The following is a 13,929-nucleotide window of genomic DNA, read 5'->3' as shown; positions in this document are numbered from 1 at the left end:
TGCATTATACGTAAAGAATTTCTAATCCTAGGGACCCAGAAGTCCTGGCATGTATAAATAGGGGAGATCTCTCCCTGTTAAACTGCCCCCCCCTTGTGCTGTTAGAGCTAATGGAGAAATCTGTTAGTTGTCATTATATGGTTATGCATACTGTCTCATGCCAAAGTTTTCTATATGGATGCTGGCTTTACACGGCAGTAACAACATTCTTATGTAGAGAGATATGGACTCTACAGGCCAATCCTCGCCTGTCCTAGATGATATTTAACTTGATGTCTATTCTGCAGGAGGAAATATAGAGCTATACCAGGCACTAATTTGGCTTATGGTTTCCAATGACTCAACAATTTTAAATGAACAAAAATACGCCTGGGGTCCTGCTAAGGACACTTTGAGTCCAACAAATTACCTTAAAATGCTGTCCTAAAAAGGCATGGGAGGATTCACCCAGCATGGGGGTGGGGGTCTGGGTTAGTGAAAAGCTGACATACACCAATTTCTACTAGTCCACCAGCACCAGCAACATGCTGGGGTTGGACTATGGTATACTCCACCAATTCCCAGCTGGCAGTAGAGTCCCTAGGAAATCATTCTGGCTGGCATAAGTTAAACCAACCCTGTGGCTGCTTTAGCTTGTGCAAGGAGCCATTCTTGACCCCCAGTCATCCCTGGATTGTGGGGAGGAGTACAGGTGGCATAGCAACACTGGTGCACTGAGCATGAGCAGTTGGGAATTATGACCATGCTCTTTGTGTTAGGATGGGTACCAATTTCAGTAATTCCTTACAACAGAATAGCGTAGATACAACATTCCAGCAGAGCAGCATGGAATCTATTGATTACTTTTGTTAAAATTGATTACTTTTGTGCAGCTTAATCAAGGTTAACATTTTAAAATGACTATGGTGTTGCTAGCTAAAACAGATCTATGTGATCCTCTATCCAAATCATGTATTCCTCTGGTTGCATATCCCCTATCCACTGTGTGAGGTCCTTTTAATTGCTTTAACCACGCTGTGTAAGAACATTAGGTGTTTCTCTGTGATCATGTCTTTCATCTGTGCTATACTATAGTAGTGTTCTGCAAAGCTTTCCTAAAAGATGGCATATCACTATAGATTTTAAGGGCCAGATGTAGGTAAGGGATTGTGCATAGACAATCAACAGAAATATTCCCTCCCAGCATACACACACACAACGGAGGGGCAGAAGTGGGATAAAGGCTTGTACTCAAGTCCTGATTTCTCTCCCCAGAAAATGCAGGGGCCTACTCTGTGGGTCATTCATTACAGGAGCCTGGGTAGGGCACTCCAAGATGAAGACGGTTTGGCCTGCACAGTTTTGTGTGTTCCTCCAAGCTATCAGGGACCCTTATATGTGAACACCTTTTTCTCCTGGTGGGAATAATGTTTGCTGGATAGAGAGAGCTGTGCTTATGGCTTCTGCTGGCCATAATATAGGTACAAATGAAACACTGCTTTTTCTGAGAAATTTTGGAAGCATTTATGTAGTAGGACAGAATTTGTCTCTGTAATAGGGTTGTCTCCTTAAATGATAGTGGGGTTTGGGTCTAGCTGATTCTCCGTTCCAAGATGCAGTCCCTTTAAGAACAGGTGTTCTGAGACTGGTAACTCCTGGAGAGGGCCAAAGTGCTCCATATCCTCAACATTTCAGCTTTAATTCTTTTTGACCTTGACACACTGTATTTTGCTTATTTCAGGGCCGAGGGAACGAAGTCAAAACGTTCAAAGTTGGGTGCCTAAAGTTAAGCACCTGAATCCATATTTAGGTATCTACATAAATAGTCTGATTGGTAGAGGTGCTGAGGAGGGTTGCATGCTCAGCACTTCTCCAATAAGCCTACTTATTTAGGTGTCCAACTATGGGCTTAAGTGCCTAAATTTTGGCACCCAAGTTTGGAAATTAAAAGTGTGCTTGACTGAAAACTCCATATCTGAACTGCCTGACATTTTGGAGAGCTCTGAAATCCAAATCCACATTTCAGAGCTGGTTCTTCATACTACGAAGGGCTGAAAGGAGCTCAAAAGTAGATCCAAATTATACAACTTGGGCCTATCTCTAGTACAGATTACAGAAACCAGGGTGAGGAAATACTTAATGATGAACAGAATAAGGCATGAAAACCAATGAACAAAAGAGGAAGACATTAAGAAGCATACAGAAAGCAAGGGAGAAATGATGTTTTAAAAGAGATGGAGAATTTCAGAGTAAAAAAAAATATAGGAATGCTGCTGACTTCCCCTCTTTCCCGTGAGTGCTCTACCCCTCTCTGCCCCCGTGCCCCGCCCCCATTCCACCCCCTTACCCAAAGTCCCTGCCCCAACTCCGCCCCCTCCCTGCCCCTATTCCAACTCCTTCCCCAATTCCAGGCCCCGCCTCTTCCCTGCCTCCTCCCATGAGCGCGCCACATTCCCACTCCTCCCCCTCCCTCCTGGAGCACGGTAATGCTGCCAAACCGTTGTTTGGTGGTGACTGGGTGGGAAACACTGGGTGGTAGGTGGAGGAGCGGGGACACGGTGTGCTATGGGGAGGAGGAGGTGGGAGGGGGATGAGGGGAGCTTGGCTGCCATGTGGGTGCTCCCCCACCCTCACTCACTTTCACCAGGCTTGGGAAGGGGTGCAGGAGGGGGTGAAGGATGTGGGCTCTGGGAGGGAGTTTGGGTACAGGAGGAGCTATGGGGTGCTGACTTTGGGAGGAAGCTCAGGGCTGGGATGCAGAAAGGGGTTTGGGTGCTGGCTCTGGGAAGGGGCTCAGGGATGAGGGTTGGAGTGTGGCTTCCCACTAGGCAGTACTTACCTCTGGTAGCTCCTGGTCAGTAGTGGACACAGTGAGGATAAGGCAGGTTCCCTGCCTACCCCAGCCCAATACTGCTCCCGGAAGGGGCCAATGTGCCCATGGAGGGGGTGGGGGGCACGTGGCTTTGCGTGCTTCCCCTCTCTGAAAGCACTGCCCCCGCAGCTCTCCCAGCCAATGGGAGCTGTGGGGGTAGTACTTGCAACCAGGAGCAGTACGCAGAGGGCGCCCCCAACCCCTGAGGTCTCTGGGCTGTGCCGACTGCTTCTGGGAGCGGCTTGGGGCTGGGGTAGGGAGCCTGTCTTAGTGGCAGGCACGCTGCACCACCTGAGATCGCAACTGAGTGGGAGATCCTCTAGGATCATCCAGCCAATCGCGATCCATCGGTTGGTGACTACTGCTTTACTAGAATAAGTCTGGCAACAAATTACCCTCTGACTCCCTCTAATGTTTCATTAGTGTCATCAGCATCTTTAATAAAGGTCTTGGGCCCCAATCATTATCTTGAATGCAAAAAAGCACATTAGTAGGAAAAATGTGCTGAAATTACACCCAAAAGTAAACATCCAGAGTGCACCCAAACCATTCCTCTTAGTAGGGTAGATATACCGCCTGCATGGGGCTTAGTCTGGCAACAGGTGTTATTCTTATTTATTTATTCATTCAATTTATAATCAATAAAACAGAATCTATCCTGGGCTCTGGGCACCCATAACATTATTAAAGGTACATATAAAAACAGTAACTTCCCCTCTTCCCAAAACTAGAAAATAACCAACCAGAGATTTAAAATAAAATGCAAAAAATACCCAGGCTCACCTGGAAATGCCAGTCCTTATCATGCCTCTCAGTCATAAAAACGGCCATACTGGGTCAGACCAAAGGTCCATCCAGCCCAGTATCCTGTCTACCGACAGTGGCCAATGCCAGGTGCCCCAGAGGGAGTGAACTTAACAGGTAACGATCAAGTGATCTCTCTCCTGCCATCCATCTCCACTCTCTTACAAACAGAGGCTAAGGACACCATTCCTTACCCATCCTGGCTAATAGCCATTAATGGGCTTAACCTCCATGAATTTATCTAGTTCTCTTTTAAACCCTGTTATAGTCCTAGCCTTCACAAACTCCTCAGGCAAGGAGTTCCACAGGTTGACTGCGCTATGTGAAGAACAACTTCCTTTTATTTGTTTTTAACCTGCTGCCCATTAATTTCATTTGATGGCCCCTAGTTCTTATATTATGGAAACAAGTAAATAACTTTTCCTTATTCACTTTCTCCACACCTCTCATGATTTTATATACCTCTAGCATATCCCCCCCTTAGTCTCCTCTTTTCCAAGCGGAAAAGTCCTAGCCTCTTTAATCTCTCCTCATATGGGACCTGTTCCAAACCCCTAATCATTTTAGTTGTACTTTTCTGAACTTTTTCTAATGCCAGTATATCTTTTTTGAGATGAGGAGACCACATCTGTACGCAGTATTCAAGATGTGGGCGTACCATGGATTTATATAAGGGCAATAAAATATTCTCCGTTTTATTCTCTATCCCTTTTTAAATGATTCCTGACATCCAATTTGCTTTTTTGACTGCTGCTGCACACTGCATGGACGTCTTCAGAGATCTATCCATAATGATTCCAAGGTCTCTTTCCTGATCAGTTGTAGCTAAATAAGCCCCCATCATAGTGTATGTATAGTTGGGATTATTTTTGCAATGTGCATTACTTTACATTTATCCACATTAAATTTCATTTGCTATTTTGTTGCCCAGTCACTTAGTTTTGTGAGATCTTTTTGAAGCTCTTCACAGTCTGCTTTGGTCTTAACTATCTTGAGCAGTTTAGTATCATCTGCAAACTTTGCCATCTCACTGTTTACCCCTTTCTCCAGATCATTTATGAATAAGTTGAATAGGAATGGTCCTAGGACTGACCCTTGGGGAATACCACTAGTTACCCCCTCTGTTTTGAAAATTTACCATTTATTCCTACACTTTGTTCCCTGTCTTTTAACCAGTTCTCAATCCATGAAAATATCTTCCCTCTTATCCCATGACAACTTAATTTACATAAGAGCCTTTGGTGAGGGACCTTGTCAAAGGCTTTCTGGAAACCTAAGTATACTATGATTACTGGATCCCCCTTGTCCATATGTTTGTTGACCCCTTCAAAGAACTCTAGTAGATTAGGAATGTTAAATGTTATTATTTAATGGTCACTGTTTCCGAGTGGTCCTGTTATAGTTACCTCTTGGACCAGATCCTGCGCTCCACTCAGGTCTACATTGAGAATTGCCTCTGCCCTTGTGGGTTCCTGTACCAGCTGCTACTAGAAGCAGTCTTTTAAAGTATCGAGAAATTTTGTCTCTGCATTTCGTCCTGAGGTGACATGTACCCAGTCAATATGGGAATAATTGAAATCCCCCACTATTATCGAGTTCTTTATTTTGATAGCCTCTCTAATCTCCCTTAGCATTTCATCGTCACTATCACTGTCCTGGTCAGGTGGTCGATAATACATCCCTACTGTTATATTCTTATTAGAGCATGGAATTACTATCCATGGCGATTCTATGGAATATGTGGATTCATTTAAGATTTTTACTTCAGTTGATTCTACAGTTTCTTTCACATATAGTGTCCCTCCCCTTCTCCCCTTCCTCCCCCCCGCGCATGACTTGTTCTGTCCTTCCGATATATTTTGTACCCCCAAATGATTGTGTCACATTGATTGTCCTCACTCCACCAGGTTTCTGTGATGCCTATTATATCAATATCCTCCTTTAACACGAGGCACTCTAGTTCACCCGTCTTATTATTTAGACTCCTAGCATTTGTGTACAAGTACTTTAAAAACTTGTCACTGTTTAATTGTCTGCCCTTTTCTGATATGTCAGATTCTTTTTATGTGAATGTTTCTCGTCTGATCTGGCCCATACTTTATCCTCTTCCATCCTCTCCTCCTGACTAGAACCTAGAGAATCTCTGTCAATAGACTCTCCTCTAAGAGAAGTCTCTGCCCGATCCACGTGCTCTGCTGCAGCAGTTGGCTTTGCCCCATCTCTTAGTTTAAAAACTGCTCTGCAACCTTTTTAATGTTAAGTGCCAGCAGTCTGGATCCACTTTGGTTTAGGTGGAGACCATCCTTCCTGTATAGGCTCCCCCTAATCCAAAAGTTTCCCCAGTTCCTAATAACTCTAAACCCCTAAATCTCATCCACGCATTGAGACTCTGAAGCTCTGTCTGCCTACCTGTCCCTGCGCATGGAACTGGAAGCATTTCTGAGAATGCTACCATAGAGGTCCTGGATTTCAGGCTCTTTCCTAGCAGCCTAAATTTGGCCTCAGGGATGTCTCTCCAACCCTTCTCTATGTTATTGATACCTGCATGTACCACCTACTCCTCCCCAGCACTACACATAAGTCTATCTAGAAGCCTTGAGATATCTGCAACCTTCACACCAGGCAGGCAAGTCACCATACGGTTCTCCCAGTCATCACAAACTCAGCTATCTCTATTTCTAATGATTGAAACTCTCATTACTAACACCTGCCTTTTCCTAATGACTGAGTTCCCTCCCCTGGAGAGATAACCTCAGTGCAAGAGAATACCCCAACATCATCTGGAAGAAGGGTCCCAACTATTGGAAGGTTTCCCTCTGCTCCCATTGACTGCTCTCCTTCCCTGGGCCTTTCATCCTACTTAACAGTGCAGAGGTGTTTGATTGGAGATGGGACAAATCTACACTGTCCCAGAAAGCCTCATCAACATACCACTCTGCCTGCCTTAGCTTCTCCAGTTCCCAGTCTGTGTAAAATGGTGGCCTTTGCAGCATGTTCTAAAGGTTAAGATTGATGCTATTTAGAACTGAGAGTGGGGAATAAAAGTAAATTCCAAAGTCAAGAAAGCCCCTCCCTGGTAGAAACTCCCTCTTTTAAACCAGTGGGAGCCTAGCTTGAGTTTTTCTGTTCAGTGCAGCTGTGACAGTATGACAAAGGGATCATATATGGCAGGTCTTAAGAAATTGCCCCAATTTCTGAGCCAGAGAAAGATGGAGAAATGCCTTTCTCTTCAATTCTGCACTCAGAACAACAAGGGTTTCAACAACAGCTTCAGATTGTGAACTCTAGAAACAAAAAGTGGGCACACACCCATGGCTGAGAGGACAGATAGGAACATCTGGAAATGCGGCGATAATTCTATCAGCATCATCTTCCCCAGCCTACACTTCAGATAGCTAAACTTCCTCTCTACCCAAACCCTTGATGAGGTGTTCAGCAGTACAGGCTGACTTGGCTGAGAAAGAGAAATACAGCTGGGTGTCATCAGTCTATTGCAATCCTCACAGCCTCTTCAGTAACCCTCGCAACTGTCATAGAGTCATAGAGTTTAAGGCCAGAAAGGCCCATTAGATCATCTCGTCTGATCTCCTATATATCATCCATATACATACTGAATGAAATGAGACAAGACAGAACCCTGCAGAATTACACATGAGAGAGTCCTTAGTAAAGAAAACCAATTGCCCCAAATTACCGTCTAGAATCTGTGAGCGATAAGACTGACACGTATAAAGGGAAGTGCTAGTGTTTACAGATATGTTAACAGGGCTTCATAGTCACTGCTATCAAAAGGCATCTGGTAGATCTAACAAAATCACATGAACACCTATGTGTGAGAAAACAAAGGAAGATTCAGTTGCTGTTGTAGCTTTTGCTAGTGCAGAAAGCTCTAATGCATGTCAATCTACATATCAGGAGCCAACTTTTACCACACAGTTTCCACAGATATCACTGGTCCTAAGCATCGAGAAAATTTTGATAATCTCTGATGCTGTGGTAACTTTTTTTTTTCTTTTTTAGCAAATTTTGACTTTTTAATGGTAACCACTGTGGGAGTTTGATTTTTTTTCCCACTGCAGAGTAACATCATATAGTGAAAAAAACAGGGAAAAGGAGAACTGTTTGAAAAATGAGTCATTTTTTCTTTGCTACCACTCGTGGTGTGATTGCAGAGAGAGATTACATTGTTAACTCTGGCAAATTCTCCTGGATTTGAAAAGTCACATTTTCATCATGCCCGTTTATAGAAGCACACATGTGTGCTGATGACTGAACTGAACATTTGCTAAAAGAATAATGATTTTGGCAGATGATGAATGGCTCCCTGAAGATGGTGATAACACCCCCAACTCAGTCTGTCTTAAGGAGAAATAGGCATATTTCTTGCTAATCTTCTCAGAGCATTGCTAACATATTTCTGGGCTTTGGCATCTGATGCATATTATGTTCATCTATGCTGATTTATAATCTATATGACCATTCCTTTGATCTTACTATAGTGCTTTTTCCTTCACCTGTGTGCTTTAACCTCAGAGATTTTTCTTGCAGATTCATTACGTGCACAGTTTTGACTTTGACAGCTAAACCACTGTGTATGTATGTGAAGGCAATATTAAATACCTTTGACCTGTTGCTGACTTCAAGAGAAGCAGACCATGGGCACCTTGGGTTTTGTTGGTTTGTGTCTTTTGTAGCTAAGCATTACTTCTGATGCTATTGCTCTACCATAAAGATGGTTTAGGGACAAGTGTTGAGAATTTACAGAAAAGATGGTACTTTAGTATCATACCAACTTCCTTGGTAAAACACAAGAAACTTAGTCAAACTGCCCTAAAAACATATAGATAGAATACATTCTAGGTGATGATTCTAGGAACTCATCACATTGTGTATTAGCATCAGGTTTGCCTGCTAAGGGCAAGACTCAATAGATCAGTTTTCTAAGAGATAAAGCACAAGATGGAGTACTAGTTGATCTGTTATGGACCACCAAATCACACTAGAGAACAGGATGACTGGCTCCTTATGCACCTAGTTATAGTGTGTAGAGAGAAAAAAACTCTTTCAGGAGGAACTTCAATCTAAGAACATATGCAGGAAGTCTCATGTTGCCAGTACTAAAACATCCTTGGAATTTCTAGAAATTATGGATGACAATTTTACTAACTCAGAAATTGTTGCAACCATTTTGTGGAAGATTCTATTACCACATCTCATATTGACAAATAAAAGTTAGTGGTTGCTTAGGTAAAAGTGATCATGACTTGATTACATGTGTTTTGTGCAAACGGAATAAATTTATTGTTGTTCAATGTGTATTTTACAATAGCACATAGGAGCCCTTACATTGGACCAAGACCCCATCGTGCTAGGCCTCCCACCAGGCAGTACTTACCTCTGTTAGCTCCCGGTCAGTGGCAGATGCAGCGAGGCTACAGCAGGTTCTCTGCCTACCCCGGCCCCATACTGCTCCCGGAATGGGCCAGTGTGTCCATGGAGGGGGTGGGGGACACGTGGCTCTGCGTGCTTCCCCTTTCTGCAATGAGAGCTGTGGGGGTGGTACTTGCAACCAGGAGCAGTACGTGGAGGGAGACCCCCAAGGCCGAGGGGCTGCGCTAGTTGCTCCTGGGAGCGGCATGGGGCCGGGGTAGGGAGCCTGTCTTAGTGGCAGGCATGCTGCACCACCTGAGATCGTGATTGAGTGGAAGATCCTCTGGGATCGACCAGTCAATCGCGATCCACTGGTTGGTGACCACTGCTTTACTAGAATCAGCCTGGCAACAAATTACCCTCTGACTCCCTCTAATGCTTCATTAGTGTCATCAGCATCTTTAATAAAGTTCTTGGGCCCCAATCATTATCTTGAATGCAAAAAAGCACATTAGTAGGAAAAATGTGCTGAAATTACACCCAAAAGTAAACATCCAGAGTGCACCCAAACCCTCTGTAAAACCACTGTCGGAAGACAGGATATTGGGCTGGATGGACCTTTGGTCTGACCCAGTACAGCCATTCTTATGTTCTTATGAGTCTATGGTATATCCATTCATCAAACCTGATTGGTTTTAATCATGACAAAATGAGTCAGATACCCTAAAATACATACAGATTAATAACAAGTGAAGAAAAAAGAAGTCAATGACTCTTGATCTAAAACATTTAAATTAAAAACTGACTTCGGCCACAATCCTTCAAGTTCTCCTTTCTTGCTGCTCAGGCAGATGCAGTTGCAGCATCCAAACATGTTTTGTTTTTGTTTGTTTTTTGTCTTATCTCTGAAGTAAAACGTATCATTTAAAAAAAACTGATTTTTGTTGGGTAACTAGCACAGCAACATTAGTGCATTCTATTTGCAAATCCTCCATTTTTGTCTACAAAATTAAGTTTGGCAAATGTGGCACCATATGATGAACCCCATGGTCATAATGGAACACTTGATTACCTCCCCCAAAACCATTGTGATCAGATAAGAAAAATAAATAAATGAGCAGTGATAGTATGATGTACCTATCCTGATGCTAGGATTTATTTTTATGCAGTGTACCTTGGCAGTTTTCAAAGAGGGGTAAAATATAAACCCCAAAATATTTTTCAGTTGATCCAAAAGTCCTGATGTGCTTTCCAATCCTGAAATTACCTGTTAAACCAGTATACTTACATTTTTATTTTTTGACTGCTTCTCTGAATATTCTAAAATGAAAGGAGTCTCTGGGAGAGGTTTTCAAATGCACAGAAGACAGTTAGATATCCACCTTCCATTGATGCTTAGCAGTGGTCTCCAAATCTCTTCAGGCTGACTGGATTAATCTTTTTATGGTGTTTGTAACAGCTGAAATATAAACTCTCTGCAGATCAGGTATCGGGACCCAGGTAACTGTTTTTCAAAACCTTAGTCCTTCATTACATGAAATATCAATTTATTTTTAAAATTGCCTTTCTATGTACCAGCAAAGAGGGCAAGTCTGGGATAGAGACAGACTCAGCTGAGTTTAAATTCCCTTCCCCATGATCTGCTCCCCTTTACCCCAGGAGTGTTGAGGGAACAGACAGCTGGGAGAAAGGTTGCCCTTCAGTCTCTCAGAGGAGTTTTCCATTCATGAGATCCTCTAGCAGTGACTCTGGGAAAATGCTGTATTACCTTTGTTGCAGTCATTATAGAGGGACAAGGACTATTGATACAAGGAGGGTACTCTCTCTCCTTTAAAGGAGTTCCCTCACAGGGTTTAAGCATATTAGCCATCTGGTATGGGGAACCTTTCTGTGTTCAAGCTTGGTGGATAAAGTACTTCAATTTCCAGATTCCAATCCTAATTGCAGCTTCTGAGCCCCAGTGTAACGTAAGTATTAAATGATATCAGTCTAACAACTTTCTTGTGCTCTGAATCCACTTAGAAAAAATATCCTCTCTCTCTGTAGCCTTAAAATATAATCTAGCAATATAGCATAGTTAGTTCCACAGCATGAGGCACCTTGTATATGCAAAATTATATAATTATGAATGTTTAGATTAGTTTATATGATAGGCTGATCATCCTTAAGTACTCTATATTACAAGCATTCCTGCAAATTAAGCTAATGTTGTGAATCCCCATCAACAAGTAATTTCATATATATTTGTTTGCTGCGTTCTCTCACAGGTGCATTTTGTTTGTGAATAAAATATTTGTGAGTAGATCATGATTTCCCAAACTCTTTATTTCATAGGTTGGCGAGACCAGATGCAAAAAAGTTTGCACCTCGAAATCTGATCTGAGATCCAATGATTTCAGCATCGTTGGAAGCTTGCCAAGAGATTTTGAATTATCAAACTATGACTGTTACGGAAAGCCCATTGAAGTCAACAGTGGACTCGGGAAATCCCAAGCAAAGAACAACAAGAAGCCACCTCCTCCCAAGCCTGTCATTCCATCAGCAGCAAAGCGAATTGATCTTTATGCAAGAGCATTGTTTCCTTTCTGCTTCTTGTTCTTCAATGTCATATACTGGTCCATATATTTATGATAAATCTTTTATTTTTTCATTTGTGTAAAATATATCTCATTTCATTATTCTCTTCCCCAATCATGAAGGCCAGTCTGTGAAATTATTTTGCATTTGCAAAGCAATATATTGCATTTGAGATGCCATGCGATTGTAATAAAAATATGGCATCTTAATTTTGAATGAAAGCATGACACTGCAATGTCTGTGCTGAAACCAACTGTTGTATATAAATGTACAACATACATCCTGCTTTAGGAATATATGAAGGATGATGCATACCACATTATTAAAGCAAAATAATTCTCTTCAGTTATTAACATACAGATTTAAAGTGTTTCTGATAATGAAACTGATGTGCATGTTGAGTATTAAGATCAATATTCTAGTACGTGTAGTATTTAACAACTCTTCTTATGACTTTCAGATAAAAAATCTGTTCTTGTATAATTTTAAATGGCACTGTTAAAGAAAAAGCTAAGTTGTAATTAATATTCTTTAGACTTTGTAAGTAAGTGAAGAAAGTATTGACTAAGCTGATCTTGTCTATGTGAAAAAATAAAGATCAGAGAATAACTAATTTTGTAAAATTATCTCATTTAGAAATATTACTTTGCATCCTTCAAGCAAACCCACTGCAAAAGTGAGTGAAAATGTGTTTGCAACCAAAAATTTGGTCCAATATTTATTGCCATCTCCACAAGGCACACGTTAGAAAACCTGCAGGCAGAGGAGAAATTGGGGCTAGAGGCTGTATTTGCTATTTCTAGAACATGCCCCCCCCAAATCTATCAACAGGCCGCTCTCCAGGCTTCTAAGCAACAGGAATTGTGGAGCAGCATCACAAGGTAGGGTCTAAATTCTGTACCTTACTTATGTGTGGCAAACCCTTCCAAGCTTGCAGTGTAGGAGTCACAGTCTTGTCTGGTTTGCATGGGTTGCAGTTTCTGAAGTTTAAAAGGCTTGAATATAAGTGAACCCATTCTTCCCATGGTCAAATTTCATCATGACCCATATTCAAGGTTTGCATTTCAACAAGTTAGAACAGATCACCAAAAGTGAGGCCTAGCAACTATAGTGAAAGGGACAGGTTTCTGATTCTGAACAACTCAAAGGCTGAGGCCCATACAAAAAGTCATCTTGTGCAGAGGCCAGAGAGCAGGAGTGCAGTGTCTGTCCATACCAACCCATTTATGCTGCTGCTGCTTGTTGAAAATGAAATCCTAAATGTAGTAAGGGTGTGTGTCATAGTATCTTTCCCCAATCTGAACCTTAGAGTCCAGAAATTGGGGTACTAGCTTGAATTCCTCTAAGCTTAATTACCAGCTTAGATTTGATAAGCTGCCACCAATCAGGAATTCGAGAGCCTGATACACTCTGGTCCCCCCAAAACCTTCCCTGGGGACCCCCAAGACCCAGACCCCCTAGATCTTAACACAAGGAAAGTAAACCCCTTTCCTCACCGTTGCCTTTGTCAGCCTTCCCCTCCCTAGGTTACCCTGGAAGATTACCGTGATTCAAACTCCTTGAATCACAACATAGAGAAATTAGGTCTCCTGGAGAGAGAGAGAGATTCACGCTCCGTGAATCTAAAACAAAGGGATTCCACCCTTCCCCTCCCTTCTCCTTCCCTGTTAAGTACAGACTCAATTCCCTTGAGCCTCAACAAAGGGAAAAAAATCAGACAGGTCTTAAAAGCAAAACTTTTAATAAAAAGAAAGAAAAAAGTAAAAGGTCTATCTCTGAAATTTAGATGTAAAAAGTTACAGGGTCTGTCAGCTTAAGAAATTGGAGAAACAGCCTCCTCCAATAGAAATACAATTTAAAATACTTCCAGCCAAATACACATTTGCAAATAAAGGAAAACAAATAAAAAGACTATACCACCTTTTTACCTTTATACTTACAAAATTGGAATAGGAGATTAGAGAGCCTGTAGGTACATGTGGTCACTCTCAGAGCCCAGAGAGAACAAAGCAAAACCCAAAAAATACAAACAAAGGCTTCCCTCCACCGAGATTTGAAAGTATCTTGTTTCCTGATTGGTCCTCTGGTCAGGTGTTGCAGGTCACTGCTTCCTAACCCTTTACAGGTAAAAGAGACATTAACCCTTAACTATCTGTTTATGACAGTGTGACATAGGAGTTCTGATGATAAGCTGCTCTTTATTTTGTAGACCACACTTTCCTAATAGTTTAGTCCCATGAGGGCTGTAATATCATGGTTTAATTTTAGTTGCTGGGTCTAGTGTTCAGGTGATGGCCTGTGCTATACAGAAGTTTGGACTAGATGAT

General features: G+C 42.1%; 1 protein-coding gene across 3 annotated transcripts in view; it reads left to right on the top strand.

The window, feature by feature from the left end:
* The window catches only part of GLRB (glycine receptor beta), a 73,114-nt gene extending 60,216 nt beyond the window's left edge, over positions 1–12,898 (top strand). For 2 of the 3 annotated variants that reach the window (XM_030565134.1, XM_030565135.1), the window contains exon 10: positions 11,360–12,897. In XM_030565134.1, the coding sequence (XP_030420994.1) occupies positions 11,360–11,656 (297 nt within the window). In that variant the 3' untranslated portion in view covers positions 11,657–12,897. Of the gene's footprint in view, positions 1–11,359 lie in introns of all 3 variants that reach the window. The other variant, XM_030565136.1, reaches the window with a different exon arrangement.
* The last annotated feature ends 1,031 nt before the right edge of the window (positions 12,899–13,929 follow it).

The sequence above is a fragment of the Gopherus evgoodei genome, chromosome 5 (genome assembly GCF_007399415.2).
Source record: "Gopherus evgoodei ecotype Sinaloan lineage chromosome 5, rGopEvg1_v1.p, whole genome shotgun sequence".
In the NCBI taxonomy this organism is placed as follows: domain Eukaryota; kingdom Metazoa; phylum Chordata; order Testudines; family Testudinidae; genus Gopherus; species Gopherus evgoodei.
Note: the sequence above shows the minus strand (reverse complement) of the source record. Positions and strands in the feature narration are given on the sequence as shown.